Consider the following 19,868-nt stretch of genomic DNA (forward strand, 5'->3'; position numbering starts at 1 on the left):
AAAGAAAGAGAAGAGAAAGAGGAGGAGGAGAGGGAGAGAAAGAGAGATAGAAAGAGAAACAGAAAGAGAGAAAGAGAAGGAGGAGAGGGAGAGAGAGAGAAAGAAAGAAAGAAAGAAAGAGAAGGAGGAGAGAAAGAAAGAGAGAAGGAGGAGGGGGAGATAAAAGAAAGGAAGGAAAAGGAGGAGAGAAAGAAAGAAAGAAAGAAAGAGAAAGAGAAGGAGGAGAGGGAGAGAAAGAGAGATAGAAAGAGAGACAGAAAGAAAGAATATAAAGAGAGAAAGAGAAGGAGGAGAGGGAGAGAGAGAGAAAGAAAGAAAGAAAGAGAAGGAGGAGAGGGAGAGAAAGAGAGATAGAAAGAGAGACAGAAAGAGAAGGAGAGAAAAGAAAGAAAGAAAGAAAGAAAGAGAAAGAGAAAAAGAGAGAAAGAAAGAGAGAAGAGAAAGAGAGAAATAGAAGGAGAGGGAGAGAAAAGTAAGGAAGGAAAAGAGAAAGAAAGAAAGAAAGAAAGAGAGAAAGAGAGAAGAGAAAGAGAGAAATAGAAGGAGGAGAGGGAGAGAAAGACGGATAGAAAGAAAGAGAGAAAGAGAAAGAGAGAAAAGAAAGAAAGAAAGAAAAAGAGAAAGAGAAAAAGAGAAAGAAAGAGAGAGTGAAAGAAAGAGAGAAAGAAAGAAAGAAAGAAAGAGAGAAAGAGAAGGAGGAGAGGGAGAGAAAAGTAAGGAAGGAAAAGAGAAAGAAAGAAAGAGAGAGAGAGAAAGAGAAAAAGAGAGAAAGAAAGAGAGAAGAGAAAGAGAGAAATAGAAGGAGAAAGAGAGATAGAAAGAAAGAGAGAAAGAGAAGGAGAGAAAAGAAAGAAAGAAAGAAAGAAAGAGAAAGAGAAAAAGAGAGAAAGAAAGAGAGAAAGAGAAGGAGGAGAGGGAGAGAAGAGGAAGGAAGGAAAAGGAGGAGAGACAGAAAGAGAGAAAAGGAGGAAGGGTGTGTGTGTGAAAGGCAGGAAAGAGGAGGAGAAAAGAAGGAAGGAAGGAAGAGGAGGAGGAGGAGAAGGAGGCGGAGAAAGGGAGCGAGACGGAGAGAGAAGAAAGGCAGAACGAGAGAGAGAACGAGAGAGAGAGAGAGAGAGGGGGGGGGTCTCGATGGCTCCCTTCTTCTTCTCTCCTTCCTCCTTCTTCCTCGTCTTCCTCGTTCTTCCTTCCGGATCCGGATCCTCCTCCTCCTTCTCGGGACGGAGAACAACTGCGGCAAAGGTGACGTTGGTTAACGTGCCGGGAACTCTGTGCATGCTCAGAGGGTGGGCTTGGGCGGGGCCGAACGCCGGATACACAACAAAAAAGAACTGGGTGTGCCGGTCACCACGGGCACCCCCTTGCCCAGGCTTGTGCCGGTCACTTTGCAGTCCGATCTTCGGATCCTCGGATCGCGTCGGCTTTTTCGAGTTGCAGCTCGGGTCAATTCCGCCCGTCACCACAGGCACCGCAGTGACTAACTTGTGCTAGAATAATGCATGCAGATCCTAGTCGGGTGGCCTTTTGCAGCACTGATTGTGTTCAAGTGCAAGCCAAGGTTTTGAAGCAGTGTTATTATTATTATTATTATTATTGCTATTATTATTATTATTATTATTGCAGAGGTTCCTGGAGAAATACGGCTATTTGGACCCGACGGTCACCGGGTTTTCAGAAGCCCTCCGGTAAGCAGCAGATCCCGATTCATTGCACTTCCAAATCCGCTCCGGGTTTTAGTCCGACTTTTAGGGGAGAGGCCTCGTAGGTGACATTCCGTGAATTTTAAAAATTATTTTTGTATTATTTTTGTGAATATTTTTATGAATATTTTTGTATTATTTTTGTGAATATTTTGTGAATATTTTTGTATTATTTAAATATTATTTTTGTGAATATTTTTGTATTATTTTTGTGAATATTTTTGTGAATATTTTTGTATTATTTTTGTGAATATTTTTGTATTATTTAAATATTATTTTTGTGAATATTTTTGTATTATTTTTGTGAATATTTTTGTGAATATTTTTGTATTATTTTTGTATTATTTTTGTGAATATTTTTGTATTTTGTATTATTTTTGTGAACATTTTTGTGAATATTTTTGTATTATTTAAATATTATTTTTGTGAATATTTTTGTATTATTTTTGTGAATATTTTCGTGAATATTTTTGTATTATTTATTATTTTTGTGAATATTTATGTATTATTTTTGTAGTACTTTCGTGAATATTTTCGTGAATATTTTTATGAATATTTTTGTATTATTTTTGCGAATATTTTTGTATTATTTTTGTGAATATTTTCGTGAATATTTTTGTATTATTTAAATATTATTTTTGTGAATATTTTCGTGAATATTTTTGTATTATTTAAATATTATTTTGTGAATATTTTTGTATTATTTTCATATTATTTTTGTGAATTTTTGTACTATTTTTGTGAATATTTTTCTATTATTTTTCTATTATTATCTCTCAATGCGATGGCAGGCTGAGTTCCAATGGCGCTTCTCTTTGTCGCCCTCCTGTGGACACAGGAATATTGCACTCGCCTTGAGATTCTGATTTGTAATCCTTTGCTGCCATCCAGTGGCCAAGTTGGGAACTGCGCCCTTGAGCAATTAAAGGCGCCTCGGTGCTGCCATCCTGTGGACAAAGAGGAACACTGCACTTCTATATTCTATTTCCCAAAATAATCACAGAAATCATGAAAATAATAATAAAAATATTCTCAGAAATAATCACAAAAATAATGGAAAAAAACAAAATAATAATTAAAAATATTCCCAAAAATAATCACAAAAATAATATAAAAATTCAAAATAATAATAAAAAATATTCCCAAAAATAATCACAAAAATATTCCCAAAAATAATCACAAAAATAATATAAAAATCAAAATAATAATAAAAATATTCCCAAAAATAATCACAAAAATAATGTAAAAAAAATCAAAATAATAATAATAAATATTCCCAAAAATAATCATAAAAATATTCCCAAAAATAATCACAAAAATAATGTAAAAAGTCAAAATAATAATAAAAAATATTCCAAAAAATAATCACAAAAATAATATAAAAAATCAAAATAATAATAAAAATATTCCCAAAAATAATCATTAAAATATTCCCAAAAATAATCACAAAAATAATATAAAAAATCAAAATAATAAAAAATATTCCCAAAAATAATCACAAAAATATTCCCAAAAATAATCACAAAAATAATATAACAAATCAAAATAATAATACAAAATATTCCCAAAAATAATCACAAAAATAATGTAAAAAATCAAAATAATAATAAAAAATATTCCCAAAAATAATCACAAAAATATTCACAAAAATAATAAAAACAATTATAATATATTCACAATATGATTATATTTATATATATACATGTCCCCTTAGGAGAAATTTGGTAAATATTTTTGCATTGTTTTTAATTTTTATTATTTTTGTATTATTATTTTCAATATTTTTGTATTATCCCTGTGAATATTTTCGCATTGTTTTTGTATTATTTTGTGAATATTTTTGAATTCTTTTTGTGAATATTTTTGTACTAGTTTCATATTATTTTCGTATTATTCCTGTGAATATTTTTGTATTATTTTTGTGGATATTTTGTACTATTTTCATATTAATTTTTAATTATTTTTGCGAATGTTTTCTATTATTTCTCTATTGTTTGTGAATATTTTTGTATTATTTTTGTGAATACTTTCCTACTATTTTCATATTATTTTCGTATTATTTTTATGAATACTTTCCTACTATTTTCATATTATTTTCGTATTATTTTTGTATTATCCCTCTGAATATTTTTGTATTATCCCTGTGAATATTTTTGCATTGTTTTTGTATTCTTTTGTGTATTTTTGTGAATACTTTTTTTTACTATTTTCATATTATCTTCATATTATTTTTGTATTATCCCTGTGAATATTTTTGTATTATTTTTGTGGATATTTTGTACTATTTTCATATTAATTTTTAATTATTTTTGCGAATATTTTTGTATTATTTCTCTATTATGTTTGTGAATATTTTCGTGTTATTTTTGTATTGCTTTGTGAGTAGCTCATGCCTGCATGGAGCGCCAATGTTACCTTCCCGCCAATGGGAGCAGTACCTATTGATCTACTCACCTTTTGCATTTTTTCGAACTGCTAGGTGGTCCTCTCCCTTTCCTTCCCTCTTTTAGGGCCTTTCAGCGGGAATCCCACTTGGACCCCAGTGGGTCACTGGACGCCCCCACCCTCCACCAGATGACCCTTCCTCGCTGCGGCAACAAAGGCAGAGTGACCGCTTGGACTGCGCCCGGACCGAGGAGGAGGAGCCGCAGAGGACGGGACATCCCGCCAAGTAAGCCTGCGCTCCTTGGGCTGCCACTCCCAGAATCCCCTGGGCTTCAGGGCTTGGAGGTCCATCGGTCCACCATGAACTTCTCCATATGGTCACCATGACCTCAACCCCAACCCAACTGTGGACGATAGGTTGCCTTGGAGGTCCATAGGGTCGCCATGAACTTCTCCATGGTGTCACCACGACCTCAACCCAACTGTGTACAATGAGTTGGCTTGGAGGTCCATAAGTCCACCATGAACTTGTCCATAGGGTCACCACGACCTCAACCCAACTGTGGACGATGGGTTGGCTGGGAGGTCCATAGGGTCACCATGATCTCAGCCCAACTGTGTACAACGAGTTGGCTTGGAGGTCCATAGGTCCACCATGAACTTGTCCATAGGGTCACCACGACCTCAACCCAACTGTGGACGATGGGTTGGCTGGGAGGTCCATAGGGTCACCATGATCTCAGCCCAACTGTGGACGATAGGTTGGCTTGGAGGTCCATAAGTCCACCATGAACTTGTCCATAGGGTCACCACGACCTCAACCCAACTGTGGACGATGGGTTGGCTGGGAGGTCCATAGGGTCACCATGATCTCAGCCCAACTGTGTACAACGAGTTGGCTTGGAGGTCCATAGGTCCACCATGAACTTGTCCATAGGGTCACCACGACCTCAGCCCAACTGTGGACGATAGGTTGGCTTGGAGGTCCATAAGTCCACCATGAACTTGTCCATAGGGTCACCACGACCTCAACCCAACTGTGGACGATGGGTTGGCTGGGAGGTCCATAGGGTCACCATGATCTCAGCCCAACTGTGTACAACGAGTTGGCTTGGAGGTCCATAGGTCCACCATGAACTTGTCCATAGGGTCACCACGACCTCAGCCCAACTGTGGACGATAGGTTGGCTTGGAGGTCCATAAGTCCACCATGAACTTGTCCATAGGGTCACCACGACCTCAACCCAACTGTGGACGATGGGTTGGCTGGGAGGTCCATAGGGTCACCATGATCTCAGCCCAACTGTGTACAACGAGTTGGCTTGGAGGTCCATAGGTCCACCATGAACTTGTCCATAGGGTCACCACGACCTCAGCCCAACTGTGGACGATAGGTTGGCTTGGAGGTCCATAAGTCCACCATGAACTTGTCCATAGGGTCACCACGACCTCAACCCAACTGTGGACGATGGGTTGGCTGGGAGGTCCATAGGGTCACCATGATCTCAGCCCAACTGTGGACGATAGGTTGGCTTGGAGGTCCATAAGTCCACCATGAACTTGTCCATAGGGTCACCACGACCTCAACCCAACTGTGGACGATGGGTTGGCTGGGAGGTCCATAGGGTCACCATGATCTCAGCCCAACTGTGGACGATAGGTTGGCTTGGAGGTCCATAAGTCCACCATGAACTTGTCCATAGGGTCACCACGACCTCAACCCAACTGTGGACGATGGGTTGGCTGGGAGGTCCATAGGGTCACCATGATCTCAGCCCAACTGTGGACGATAGGTTGGCTTGGAGGTCCATAAGTCCACCATGAACTTGTCCATAGGGTCACCACGACCTCAACCCAACTGTGGACGATGGGTTGGCTGGGAGGTCCATAGGGTCACCATGATCTCAGCCCAACTGTGGACGATAGGTTGGCTTGGAGGTCCATAAGTCCACCATGAACTTGTCCATAGGGTCACCACGACCTCAACCCAACTGTGGACGATGGGTTGGCTGGGAGGTCCATAGGGTCACCATGATCTCAGCTCAACTGTGGACGATAGGTTGGCTTGGAGGTCCATAGGTCCACCATGAACTTGTCCATAGGGTCACCATGACCTCAACCCAACTGTGGACGATGGGTTGGCTGGGAGGTCCATAGGGTCACCATGATCTCAGCCCAACTGTGGACGATAGGTTGGCTTGGAGGTCCATAGGTCCACCATGAACTTGTCCATAGGGTCATCACGACCTCAACCCAACTGTGGACGATGGGTTGGCTGGGAGGTCCATAGGGTCACCATGATCTCAGCCCAACTGTGGACGATAGGTTGGCTTGGAGGTCCATAGGTCCACCATGAACTTGTCCATAGGGTCACCACGACCTCAACCCAACTGTGGACGATGGGTTGGCTGGGAGGTCCATAGGGTCACCATGAACTTGTCCATTGAGTCACTATGACCTCAACCCAACTGCGGACAATGGGTTGGCTTGAAGGTCCATAGGGTCACCATGATCTCAGCCCAACTGTGGATGATAGATTGGCTTGGAGGTCCATGGGGTTGCCACAAACTTATCCATAGGGTCACCATGACCTCAACCCAACTGTGGACAATGGGTTGGCTCGGTGGTCCATAGGGTCGCCATGAACTTCTCCATAGGATCACCATGACCTCAACTCAACTGTGGACGATAGGTTGGCTTGGAGGTCCATAGGGTGACCATTAACTTGTCCATTGAGTCACCATAACCTCAACCCAACTGTGGACAATAGATTGGCTTGATGGTCCATAGAGTCACCATGATCCCAACCCAACTGTGGGTGATGGTTTGAAGGTCCATAGGGTCACCATAAACTTGTGCATAGGGTCACCATGACCCCAACCCAACTGTGGATGGTGGTTTGAAGGTCCATAGGGTCACCATAAACTTGTCCATAGGGTCACCATGACCTCAACCCAATTGCAGATGATGGGTTGGCTTGAAGGTCCATGGAGTCACCATGAACTTGCCCATAGGGTCACCATGACCCCAACCAACTGTGGATGGTGGTTTGAAGGTCCATAGGGTCACCATGACCTCAACCCAACTGCGGATGATGGTTTGAAGGTCCATAGGGTCACCATGACCTCAACCCAACTGTGGACGATAGGTTGCCTTGGAGGTCCATGGGGTCGCCATGAACTTGTCCATTGAGTCACTATGACCTCCAAGCCAATCCATCGTCCACAGTTGAGTTGAGGTCATGGTGATCCTATGGAGAAGTTAATGGTCACTCTATGGACCTCCAAGGCAACCTATTGTCCACAGTTGAGTTGAGGTCATGGTGATCCTATGGAGAAGTTCATAGCAACCCTATGGACCTCCAAGGCAACCTATCGTCCATGAGTTGAGGTCATGGCGACCCTATGGAGAAGTTCACGGCGACCTTATGGACCTCCAAGGCAACCTATCATCCACAGTTGGCTTGAGGTCATGGCGACCCTATGGATAAGTTTATGGTCGCCCTATGGACCTCCAAGCCAACCTATCGTCCATGAGTTGAGGTCATGGTGATCCTATGGAGAAGTTCATGGCGACCTTATGGACCTCCAAGGCAACCTATCATCCACAGTTGGGTTGAGGTCATGGCGACCCTATGGATAAGTTTATGGTCGCCCTATGGACCTCCAAGCCAACCTATCGTCCATGAGTTGAGGTCATGGTGATCCTATGGAGAAGTTCATGGCGACCTTATGGACCTCCAAGGCAACCTATCATCCACAGTTGGGTTGAGGTCATGGCGACCCTATGGATAAGTTTATGGTCACCCTATGGACCTCCAAGCCAACCTATCGTCCATGAGTTGAGGTCATGGTGATCCTATGGAGAAGTTCATGGCGACCTTATGGACCTCCAAGGCAACCTATCATCCACAGTTGGGTTGAGGTCATGGCGACCCTATGGATAAGTTTATGGTCACCCTATGGACCTCCAAGCCAACCTATCGTCCATGAGTTGAGGTCATGGTGATCCTATGGAGAAGTTCATGGCGACCTTATGGACCTCCAAGGCAACCTATCATCCACAGTTGGGTTGAGGTCATGGCGACCCTATGGATAGGTTTATGGTCGCCCTATGGACCTCCAAGCCAACCTATCGTCCATGAGTTGAGGTCATGGTGATCCTATGGAGAAGTTCATGGCGACCTTATGGACCTCCAAGGCAACCTATCATCCACAGTTGGGTTGAGGTCATGGCGACCCTATGGATAAGTTTATGGTCACCCTATGGACCTCCAAGCCAACCTATCGTCCACAGTTGGGTTGAGGTCATGGCGACCCTATGGATAAGTTTATGGCGACCCCATGGACCTCCAAGCCGACCCATTGTCCATAGGGTCACCATGACTTCTCTTTCTGTCTCTCTCTTTCAGACGGGAAATGGCACAAGCGGCATCTGACCTTCCGCCTGGTCAACTGGCCGCGGTACTTGCCCCCGAGCCAGGTCCGCTGGGCCGTCCAGTCCGCCTTCCAGCTCTGGAGCAACGTCTCGGGCCTGGTCTTCTGGGAGTCCGAGGGCGAGCCCGCCGACATCCGCCTGACCTTCTTCCAGGGAGACCACAACGACGGGGCCGACAACGCCTTCGACGGGCCCGGTGAGGACAGCGGGGCCCCTGAAGACCATCCAGTCCAGCCACAAAGCGAGACAGAAGTACTATTATTGTTATTATTGTCCTACAGGGGGCGCCCTGGCCCACGCCTTCTTCCCGCTCCGAGGGGAGGCGCACTTCGACAGCGAGGAGCGATGGGCTCTGGGCGGCGGGAAAGGGCGCAACCTCTTCTTGGTGGTGGCCCACGAGATCGGCCACACGCTGGGCCTGGCGCACTCCCCCGTCCGGGGGGCCCTGATGTCCCCCTACTACAAGAAGCTGGGCAAGGGCTTCCTCCTCAACTGGGACGACATCCTGGCCGTCCAGGACTTGTACGGTGAGTAGGAACCTTGGAGGAGGTCGAAAAAGCACTTGACAACGTCGAGTGGGATCTCCGAGGTCCCAATGCGAATTAACAACGGGATGTAGAAACCTTGGAGGAGGTAGAAAAGGCATTTGAGAACGTCAGATGGGGTCTACAAGGTCCTAAGACCATTTAGCAATAGGATTTAGGTACATTGGAGGAGGTAGAAAAGGCATTTGAGAAGGTCGAATGGGGTCTACAAGGTCCTAACACCATTTAGCAATAGGATTTAGGTACATTGGAGGAGGCAGAAAAGGCATTTGAGAACGTGGAATGGGGTCTACAAGGTCCTAATACCAATTAGCAATAGGATTTAGGTACATTGGAGGAGGTAGAAAAGACATTTGAGAACGTGGAATGGGGTCTACAAGGTCCTAAGACCATTGAGCAATAGGATTTAAGTACATTGGAGGAGGTAGAAAAGACATTTGGGAACGTGGAATGGGGTCTACAAGGTCCTAACACCAATTAGCAATAGGATTTAGGTACATTGGAGGAGGTAAAAAAGACATTTGAGAACGTGGAATGGGGTCTACAAGGTCCTAACACCAATTAGCAATAGGATTTAAGTACATTGGAGGAGGTAGAAAAGGCATTTGAGAACGTCGGATGGGGTCTACAAGGTCCTAACACCATTTCGCAATAGGATTTAGGTACATTGGAGGAGGTAAAAAAGACATTTGAGAACGTGGAATGGGGTCTACAAGGTCCTAACACCAATTAGCAATAGGATTTAGGTACATTGGAGGAGGTAGAAAAGACATTTGAGAACGTCGCATGGGGTCTACAAGGTCCTAACAACATTTACCAATAGGATTTAGGTACATTGGAGGAGGTAGGAAAGGCGTTTGAGAACGTCGCATGGGGTCTATAAGGTCCTAACACCATTTAACAATAGGATTTAGGTACATTGGAGGAGGTAGGAAAGGCGTTTGAGAACGTCGGATGGGGTCTACAAGGTCCTAACACCATTTAGCAATAGGATTTAGGTACATTGGAGGAGGTAGAAAAGACATTTGAGAACGTCAGATGGGGTCTACAAGGTCCTAAGACCATTTAGCAATAGGATTTAGGTACATTGGAGGAGGCAGAAAAGGCATTTGAGAAGGTCGAATGGGGTCTACAAGGTCCTAACACCAGAATGGGATATCTGAGGTCAGTGAGATACTTTTTGGTCCTCATCATGTTCAGAAATAATATTTTTACTCGAATCTAATGCTCACCTTTTGGGACATGTGTCCTCTCTCTTCTCGTTTGGAAGGGAAACCATCTCGGGGTCCGGTGGTCCAGCTTCCGGGGAAGCTCTTCGCCCGCTTCCCGGAAATTGAAGAAGCTCATCGGGAGGAGCACAACCTCAGCGCCCACTACTGCTGGTCCTTTTTCGATGCGATCGCCACAGGTAAGGAAGACCAACTCCATGGTGGATGATGGGTTGACCTGTAGGCCCATCCATGGGGTCACCATGATCTCAACTCAGTTTTGGGTGATGGGTTGACCTGTAGGCCCATCCATGGGGTCACCAAGATCTCAACACAGTTGTGGATGATGGGTTGACCCGTAGGCCCATCCATGGGGTCACCATGATCTCAACACAGTTGTGGGTAATGGGTTGACCTGTAGGCCCATCCATGGGGTCACCATGATCTCAACACAGTTGTGGGTGATGGGTTGACCTGTAGGCCCATCCATGGGGTCACCATGATCTCAACACAGTTGTGGGTGATGGGTTGACCTGTAGGCCCATCCATGGGGTCACCATGATCTCAACTCAGTTGTGGGTGATGGGTTGACCTGTAGGCCCATCCATGGGGTCACCATGATCTCAACTCAGTTGTGGGTGATGGGTTGACCCGTAGGCCCATCCATGGGGTCACCATGATCTCAACTCAGTTGTGGGTGATGGGTTGACCCGTAGGCCCATCCATGGGGTCACCATGATCTCAACTCAGTTGTGGGTGATGGGTTGACCTGTAGGCCCATCCATGGGGTCACCATGATCTCAACTCAGTTGTGGGTGCTGGGTTGACCTGTAGGCCTATCCATGGGGTCACCATGATCTCAACTCAGTTGTGGGTGCTGGGTTGACCTGTAGGCCCATCCATGGGGTCACCATGATCTCAACACAGTTGTGGGTGATGGGTTGACCTGCAGGCCCATCCATGGGGTCACCATGATCTCAACTCAGTTGTGGGTGATGGGTTGACCTGCAGGCCCATCCATGGGGTCACCATGATCTCAACTCAGTTGTGGGTGATGGGTTGACCCGTAGGCCCATCCATGGGGTCACCATGATCTCAACTCAGTTGTGGGTGATGGGTTGACCTGTAGGCCCATCCATGGGGTCACTATGATCTCAACTCAGTTGTGGGTGATGGGTTGACCCGTAGGCCCATCCATGGGGTCACCATGATCTCAACTCAGTTGTGGATGATGGGTTGACCCGTAGGCCCATCCATGGGGTCACCATGATCTCAACTCAGTTGTGGGTGATGGGTTGACCTGTAGGCCCATCCATGGGGTCACCATGATCTCAACTCAGTTGTGGGTGATGGGTTGACCCGTAGGCCCATCCATGGGGTCACCAAGATCTCAACTCAGTTGTGGGTGATGGGTTGACCTGTCGGCCCATCCATGGGGTCACCATGATCTCAACTCAGTTGTGGGTGATGGGTTGACCTGTAGGCCCATCCATGGGGTGACCATGGATCTAACGAGCCATGAGTTCTCACTCGCCTCCGTCCGCATTGTGTGCAGATCCAGAGGACAACGTGGTGGTCTTCAAGGGCGGCCATTACTGGACGGTGTCCGAAGCGGGAGGGAGCAGCGGTCCTCACCCGATCCAGGTGAAGTGGCCAGGGATGACCTCCAACCTTGACGCGGCCACCTTCTCGGAGGAGGACGGGAAGTTCTATTTCTTCAAAGGTGAGGTCCTTTGGGACTCGTTAGTCAAAAATACTCGCTAATTACGATGGTCAGGGTCAGCAGTTAATTACGATGGTCAGCAGTCCGTTCTCTGTCCCTCGGGGAGTGGCCACCCTTAGCTTGAGGGAATTTCAACTTGCTGACATCATCAGAAGGGGCGGAGCTTGAGGGAATCTCAACTTTTTGACGTCTTCAGAAGGGGCGGAGCTTGAGGGAATGTCAACTTGTTGACATCATCAGAAGGGGCGGAGCTTGGGGGATTCTCACTCAACTTGTTGACGTCATCAGAAGGGGCGGAGCTTGGGGATTCTCACTCAACCTCTTGACGTCATCAGAAGGGGCGGAGCTTGTGGGTCTCACCTGGCCTTCCACTCTGCAGGGGGGCGGTGCTGGCGTTACCGAGGCTCCTTCCTGGACGACGGCTTCCCCCAGAAGTGCAGTGGTGTTCGTGGTGGTGGCGGCGCTCTCCCCCGGCACCCGGACACGGCCCTCTTCTTCCGCCCGCTGGGCCAGCTGGTCCTCTTCAAGGGCCCGAAGTACTTCGTGGTGGACGGGGGGGCCCTCCAGGTGGAGCCCTACTACCCCCGGAGCCTCCGGGACTGGCGGGGGGTCCCCGTGGTGACCAACGGGGCCCTCACCCGCCCGGGGGGGTCCGTCTACTTCTTCCGCAACGACCGATTCTGGGAGTTCGACCCGGAGAAGCTGCGGGTGGTGGGCGGAGGGAAATGGGTGTCGCAGTTGGCCTGGCTCGGGTGCCAGGACGTGGCCCTCAACCGGGCGGGGGAGTGACCACCCCTCCTGGGACCCCCGTTGGGTGGCTTGGAGGACAAAATGGCTGATATGTATGGCTTCCTCTCCAGTGTTAGTCCTCTTCTCTTCTCTTCCAAGATGGCTGCCTTCGGGAGAACAAAATGGTGGTCATCCTCCACTAACTGTGGACTGTCCACCATCTTGGGTTCTGGTTCTTCCATGGACATTTGAACCTAGCAGACTCGAGTCCGGCATGTATGGCTTCCTCTCCAAGATGGCTGCCTTCGGGAAAACAAAATGGCGGTCTTCGTCCACTAACCGTGGACTGTCGACCATCTTGGGTTCTGGTTCTCCTGTGGACAGAGAAGGAACCAGCATTTGAACCTAGTTAACTCGAGTCTGGCATGTATGGCTTCCTCTCCAGTGTTGATCCTCTTCTCTTCCAAGATGGCTGCCTTCGGGAGAACAAAATGGCGGTCTTCGTCCACTTACTGTGGACTGTCCACCATCTTGGGTTCTGGTTCTTCCGTGCACAGAGAAGGAATCAGCATTTGGACTCATTAGGGATAGGGATGAATGGCTTCCTCTCCAGTGTTAATCCTCTTCCCTTCCAAGATGGCTGCCATCTAGAAAACAAAATGGCGGCCCTCCTCCTGTTGACCAACTCAACCTTCTTCCTCAACCATCCACCATCTTGGATTTCCGTCTCAGGGTCCCGAATGGCAAGGAAATGGGGGCGTCCTTCCTTCCTCCTCGCCCAAAATGGCTTCCTCGGTCCAAAAAAATGGCAGCCATCTAGAAAACAAAATGGCCGCCCTCCTCCTGTTGACCAACTCAATCTTCTTCCTCAACCATCCACCATCTTGGATTTCCGTCTCAGGGTCCCAAATGGCAAGGAAATCGCGAAAACTGTCTTCCTCCTCGCCCAAAATGGCTTCCTCGGTCCAAAAAAATGGAGGCCATCTTGTTTGTGGGACGTCAACACCTCGCTGCTCTTCTTCTACCGAATACCTCAAAATTTTGGGCGAATGAGATGTGAAGCTTCACTACTGTATTGAATATTCTGCGACAAACCGATTGTGTTCCTGAATTATTCCGACCTTCTGAAGGGCTTCCATTCGTCCGTCCGTGGCGACGTGGTGGCCCTCCGAGAAGAAGGCCTTCTGGCCTCTTCCATTAAAGGGTCACTCGTGTTAAATATCAGGAGCGTTGTGGGTTCTGTGGGGGCCGGAACGGGCCAAAGACGCCTCGAGAGAACGGGACGGGAAACGTGGGAGTTTATTGAAACGTGGTAAAGTGGAGGACCTCCACCACCGAAAGGCGGAGATGATTGTTGTCCAGAGGCCAACGGCTTCTTGTCACGGCCCCTTCGCTTCCTCCTCAGCCTCCATTTCCTCGGCCGCGGTGGTCACGTCCAGGGATCCTGAGGGAAAGACCAGGGAGGGATGGAGGGGTCACCCAACTGACCACTGCATCCTTGGGCTGCTGAACATTTGAAGTCTCCCATTGAGGTTCCTCACCCTGGATCTTCTTTCCTAAGCCTCCCATTGAGGACTCCCATTGAGGTCCCTCACCCTAAGCCTCCTTTCCTAAGTCTCCCATTTCATCCATCTATCTATCTATCTATCTATCTATCTATCTATCTATCTATCTATCTATCTATCTATCAATCAATCTATCTATCCATCTATCCATCCATCCATCCATCCATCCGTCATCTATCCATCCATCATCTATCCATCCATCCATCCATCCATCCGTCAACTATCCATCCATCCATCCATCCATCCATCCATCCATCTATTTATCTATCCATCCATCCATCCATCCATCCATCCATCCATCCGTTATCTATCCATCCATCCATCCATCCATCCATCCATCCATCCATCCATCCATCCATCCATCTATCCATCCATCCATCCATCCATCCATCTATTTATCTATCCATCCATCCATCCATCCATCCGTCATCTATCCATCCATCCATCCATCCATCCGTCATCTATCCATCCATCCATCCATCCATCCATCCATCCATCCATCCATCCATCCATCTATCCATCCATCTATCCATCCATCCATCTATTTATCTATCCATCCATCCATCCATCCATCCATCCATCCATCCATCTATCCATCCATCCATCCATCTATTTATCCATCCATCCATCCATCCATCCATCCATCCATCCATCCATCCATCCGTCATCTATCCATCCATCCATCCATCCATCCATCATCCATCCATGTCTCCCATTGAGGACTCCAATTGAAGTCTCCCATGGAAGTCGCCCATCCTAAACCTCCCATGGAACCCTCTTATCTAGACCTGTTGATGCCCCCCACCCTCACAAGAGTCTCCCATGGAGTCTCCCAACTGAGACCTCCCACCTCAAGTCTCCATCTGGAGTCCCTCATCCTCATCTTCTCCACCCAAGCTTCCCATCCAAAGCCTTCCATAGAAACCTTCCAATGGAGACCTCCCACCCCAAGTCTCCACCTCAGGTCCCTCGTCCTCAACCTTCCATCCTAAGCCTCCTATCGATGTCTCCCACCCTCAGCTTCTCCATCTGAAGCCTCCCATGGAGACCTCCCAACGGAGACCTCCCAACGGAGACCTCCCATCCCAAGTCTCCACCTCAGGTCCCTCATCCTCAACCTCCCATCTTGACTCTCCCATTGATATCTCCATAGTCTTCCATCCGAAGCCTCCCACCTAGATCCTTGGGTTGATGTCCCTCATCCAAAGCCTCCCACCCAACGTCTCTCCTCCCAAAAGTCTTCCATGGAGCCTCTGAACCAAGACCTCCCACCCCAAGTCTCCACCTCAGGACCCTCGTCCTCAACCTCCCATCCTAAGCCTCCTATTGATGTCTCCCACCCTCAGCTTCTCCATCTGAAGCCTCCCATGGAGACCTTCCAATGGAGATCTCCCACCCCACGTCTCCACCTCAGGTCCCTCATCCTCATCTTCTCCTCCCAAGCCTCCCATCCGAAGCCTCCTATGGAATCCTACCAATGGAGACCTCCCACCCCACGTCCCCATCTCAGGTCCTTCATCCTCAACCTTCCATCCTGAGCCTCCTATTAATGTCTCCCACCCTCAGCTTCTCCATCTAAAGCCTCCCATGGAGACCTCCCAACGGAGACCTCCCACCCCAAGTCTCCACCACAGGTCCCTCGTCCTCAACCTCCCATCTTCTCACCCACTGATGTCTCCCATAGTCTTCCATCCTAAGCCTCCCATCTAGATCCTTGGGTTGATGTCCCCCATCCAAAGCCTCCCACCCAACGTGTCTCCTCCCAAAAGTTTTTCATGGAGCCTTTGAACCAAGACCTCCCACCGCAAGTCTCCACCTCAGGACCCTTGTCCTCAACCTTCCATCCTAAGCCTCCTATTGATGTCTCCCACCCTCAGCTTCTCCATCTGAAGCCTCCCATGGAGAACTCCCAACGGAGACCTCCCAACGGAGACCTCCCATCCCAAGTCTCCACCTCAGGTCCCTCATCCTCATCTTCTCCTCCCAAGCCTCCCATCCGAAGCCTCCTATGGAATCCTACCAATGGAGACCTCCCACCCCACGTCTCCATCTCAGGTCCTTCATCCTCAACCTTCCATCCTAAGCCTCCTATTGATGTCTCCCACCCTCAGCTTCTCCATCTAAAGCCTCCTATGGAATCCTACCAATGGAGACCTCCCATCCCAAGTCTCCACCTCAGGTCCCTCATCCTCATCTTCTCCTCCCAAGCCTTCCATCTGAAGCCTCCTATGGAATCCTACCAACGGAGACCTCCCACCGTAAGTCTCCACCTCAGGTCCTTCATCCTCATCTTCTCCTCCCAAGCCTCCCATCTGAAGCCTCCTATGGAATCCTACCAATGGAGACCTCCCACCCTAAGTCTCCACCTCAGGTCCCTCATCCTCATCTTCTCCTCCCAATCCTCCCATCTGAAGCCTCCTATGGAATCCTACCAATGGAGACCTCCCACCCTAAGTCTCCACCTCAGGTCCCTCATCCTCATCTTCTCCTCCCAATCCTCCCATCTGAAGCCTCCTATGGAATCCTACCAACGGAGACCTCCCACCCTAAGTCTCCACCTCAGGTCCTTCATCCCCATCTTCTCCTCCCAAGCCTCCCATCTGAAGCCTCCTATGGAATCCTACCAATGGAGACCTCCCACCCTAAGTCTCCACCTCAGGTCCTTCATCCTCATCTTCTCCTCCCAAGCCTCCCATCTGAAGCCTCCTATGGAATCCTACCAACGGAGACCTCCCACCCTAAGTCTCCACCTCAGGTCCTTCATCCTCATCTTCTCCTCCCAAGCCTCCCATCTGAAGCCTCCTATGGAATCCTACCAATGGAGACCTCCCACCCTAAGTCTCCACCTCAGGTCCCTCATCCTCATCTTCTCCTCCCAAGCCTCCCATCCGAAGCCTCCTATGGAATCCTACCAATGGAGACCTCCCACCCTAAGTCTCCACCTCAGGTCCCTCATCCTCATCTTCTCCTCCCAAGCCTCCCATCTGAAGCCTCCTATGGAATCCTACCAATGGAGACCTCCCACCCTAAGTCTCCACCTCAGGTCCTTCATCCTCATCTTCTCCTCCCAAACCTCCCATCTGAAGCCTCCTATGGAATCCTACCAATGGAGACCTCCCACCCTAAGTCTCCACCTCAGGTCCCTCATCCTCATCTTCTCCTCCCAAGCCTCCCATCCGAAGCCTCCTATGGAATCCTACCAATGGAGACCTCCCACCCTAAGTCTCCACCTCAGGTCCCTCATCCTCATCTTCTCCTCCCAAGCCTCCCATCTGAAGCCTCCTATGGAATCCTACCAACGGAGACCTCCCACCCTAAGTCTCCACCTCAGGTCCTTCATCCTCATCTTCTCCTCCCAAGCCTCCCATCTGAAGCCTCCTATGGAATCCTACCAATGGAGACCTCCCACCCTATGTCTCCACCTCAGGTCACTCATCCTCATCTTCTCCTCCCAAGCCTCCCATCTGAAGCCTCCTATGGAATCCTACCAATGGAGACCTCCCACCCTAAGTCTCCACCTCAGGTCCCTCATCCTCATCTTCTCCTCCCAAGCCTCCCATCTGAAGCCTCCTATGGAATCCTACCAATGGAGACCTCCCACCCTAAGTCTCCACCTCAGGTCCTTCATCCTCATCTTCTCCTCCCAAGCCTTCCATCTGAAGCCTCCTATGGAATCCTACCAATGGAGACCTCCCACCCTATGTCTCCACCTCAGGTCCCTCATCCTCATCTTCTCCTCCCAAGCCTCCCATCCGAAGCCTCCTATGGAATCCTACCAATGGAGACCTCCCACCCTATGTCTCCACCTCAGGTCCCTCATCCTCATCTTCTCCTCCCAAGCCTCCCATCCAAAGCCTCCTATGGAATCCTACCAATGGAGACCTCCCACCCTAAGTCTCCACCTCAGGTCCTTCATCCTCATCTTCTCCTCCCAAGCCTCCCATCTGAAGCCTCCTATGGAATCCTACCAATGGAGACCTCCCACCCTAAGTCTCCACCTCAGGTCCCTCATCCTCATCTTCTCCTCCCAAGCCTCCCATCCGAAGCCTCCTATGGAATCCTACCAATGGAGACCTCCCACCCTAAGTCTCCACCTCAGGTCCCTCATCCTCATCTTCTCCTCCCAAGCCTCCCATCCAAAGCCTCCTATGGAATCCTACCAATGGAGACCTCCCACCCTAAGTCTCCACCTCAGGTCCCTCATCCTCATCTTCTCCTCCCAAGCCTCCCATCCAAAGCCTCCTATGGAATCCTACCAATGGAGACCTCCCACCCTAAGTCTCCACCTCAGGTCCTTCATCCTCATCTTCTCCTCCCAAGCCTCCCATCTGAAGACTCCTATGGAATCCTACCAACGGAGACCTCCCACCCTAAGTCTCCACCTCAGGTCCTTCATCCTCATCTTCTCCTCCCAAGCCTCCCATCTGAAGACTCCTATGGAATCCTACCAATGGAGACCTCCCACCCTAAGTCTCCACCTCAGGTCCTTCATCCTCATCTTCTCCTCCCAAGCCTCCCATCCGAAGCCTCCTATGGAATCCTACCAACGGAGACCTCCCACCCTAAGTCTCCACCTCAGGTCCTTCATCCTCATCTTCTCCTCCCAAGCCTCCCATCTGAAGCCTCCTATGGAATCCTACCAATGGAGACCTCCCACCCTAAGTCTCCACCTCAGGTCCTTCATCCTCATCTTCTCCTCCCAAGCCTCCCATCCGAAGCCTCCTATGGAATCCTACCAATGGAGACCTCCCACCCTAAGTCTCCACCTCAGGTCCTTCATCCTCATCTTCTCCTCCCAAGCCTCCCATCCGAAGCCTCCTATGGAATCCTACCAATGGAGACCTCCCACCCTAAGTCTCCACCTCAGGTCCCTCATCCTCATCTTCTCCTCCCAAGCCTCCCATCCGAAGCCTCCTATGGAATCCTACCAATCGAGACCTCCCACCCTAAGTCTCCACCTCAGGTCCCTCATCCTCATCTTCTCCTCCCAAGCCTCCCATCTGAAGCCTCCTATGGAATCCTACCAATGGAGACCTCCCACCCTAAGTCTCCACCTCAGGTCCTTCATCCCCATCTTCTCCTCCCAAGCCTCCCATCTGAAGCCTCCTATGGAATCCTACCAATGGAGACCTCCCACCCTAAGTCTCCACCTCAGGTCCTTCATCCTCATCTTCTCCTCCCAAGCCTCCCATCTGAAGCCTCCTATGGAATCCTACCAACGGAGACCTCCCACCCTAAGTCTCCACCTCAGGTCCTTCATCCCCATCTTCTCCTCCCAAGCCTCCCATCTGAAGCCTCCTATGGAATCCTACCAATGGAGACCTCCCACCCTAAGTCTCCACCTCAGGTCCTTCATCCTCATCTTCTCCTCCCAAGCCTCCCATCTGAAGCCTCCTATGGAATCCTACCAACGGAGACCTCCCACCCTAAGTCTCCACCTCAGGTCCTTCATCCCCATCTTCTCCTCCCAAGCCTCCCATCCGAAGCCTCCTATGGAATCCTACCAATGGAGACCTCCCACCCTAAGTCTCCACCTCAGGTCCTTCATCCTCATCTTCTCCTCCCAAGCCTCCCAT

The 19,868-nt window shown here is 48.8% G+C and overlaps 2 protein-coding genes across 2 annotated transcripts in view; one reads left to right on the forward strand and one right to left on the reverse strand.

Annotated features, from left to right (window-relative positions):
* Positions 1-13,951, forward strand: mmp28 (matrix metallopeptidase 28). The gene is made up of 8 exons (XM_062960489.1): positions 1-1,242; positions 1,624-1,685; positions 4,211-4,371; positions 8,497-8,718; positions 8,804-9,049; positions 10,338-10,475; positions 11,831-11,998; positions 12,378-13,951. Exons 1-8 carry the CDS (start codon positions 1,132-1,134, stop codon positions 12,785-12,787), a joined length of 1,518 nt encoding a protein of 505 aa, XP_062816559.1. The 5' UTR covers positions 1-1,131; the 3' UTR covers positions 12,788-13,951.
* A 52-nt stretch (positions 13,952-14,003) lies between these two features.
* cunh17orf50 (chromosome unknown C17orf50 homolog) overlaps positions 14,004-19,868 on the reverse strand; it is an 8,876-nt gene continuing 3,011 nt past the window's right edge. The window contains exon 4 of the mRNA XM_062960515.1: positions 14,004-14,171. Within this exon, the coding sequence (XP_062816585.1) occupies positions 14,107-14,171 (65 nt within the window). The 3' untranslated portion in view covers positions 14,004-14,106. The remainder of the gene's footprint in view (positions 14,172-19,868) is intronic.

This window comes from Anolis carolinensis, unplaced genomic scaffold (genome assembly GCF_035594765.1).
Source record: "Anolis carolinensis isolate JA03-04 unplaced genomic scaffold, rAnoCar3.1.pri scaffold_7, whole genome shotgun sequence".
Classification (NCBI taxonomy): Eukaryota; Metazoa; Chordata; class Lepidosauria; order Squamata; family Dactyloidae; genus Anolis; species Anolis carolinensis.

Bases quoted from the DNA above. Each gene is read 5' to 3' on its own strand.
- mmp28 (XM_062960489.1), top strand. From the start codon at position 1,132: ATGGCTCCCTTCTTCTTCTCTCCTTCCTCCTTCTTCCTCGTCTTCCTC. The intron at 1,243-1,623 runs GTGACGTTGGTT...TTATTATTGCAG, and splicing joins GGAGAACAACTGCGGCAAAG to AGGTTCCTGGAGAAATACGG. The intron at 1,686-4,210 runs GTAAGCAGCAGA...TCCCTCTTTTAG, and splicing joins GGGTTTTCAGAAGCCCTCCG to GGCCTTTCAGCGGGAATCCC.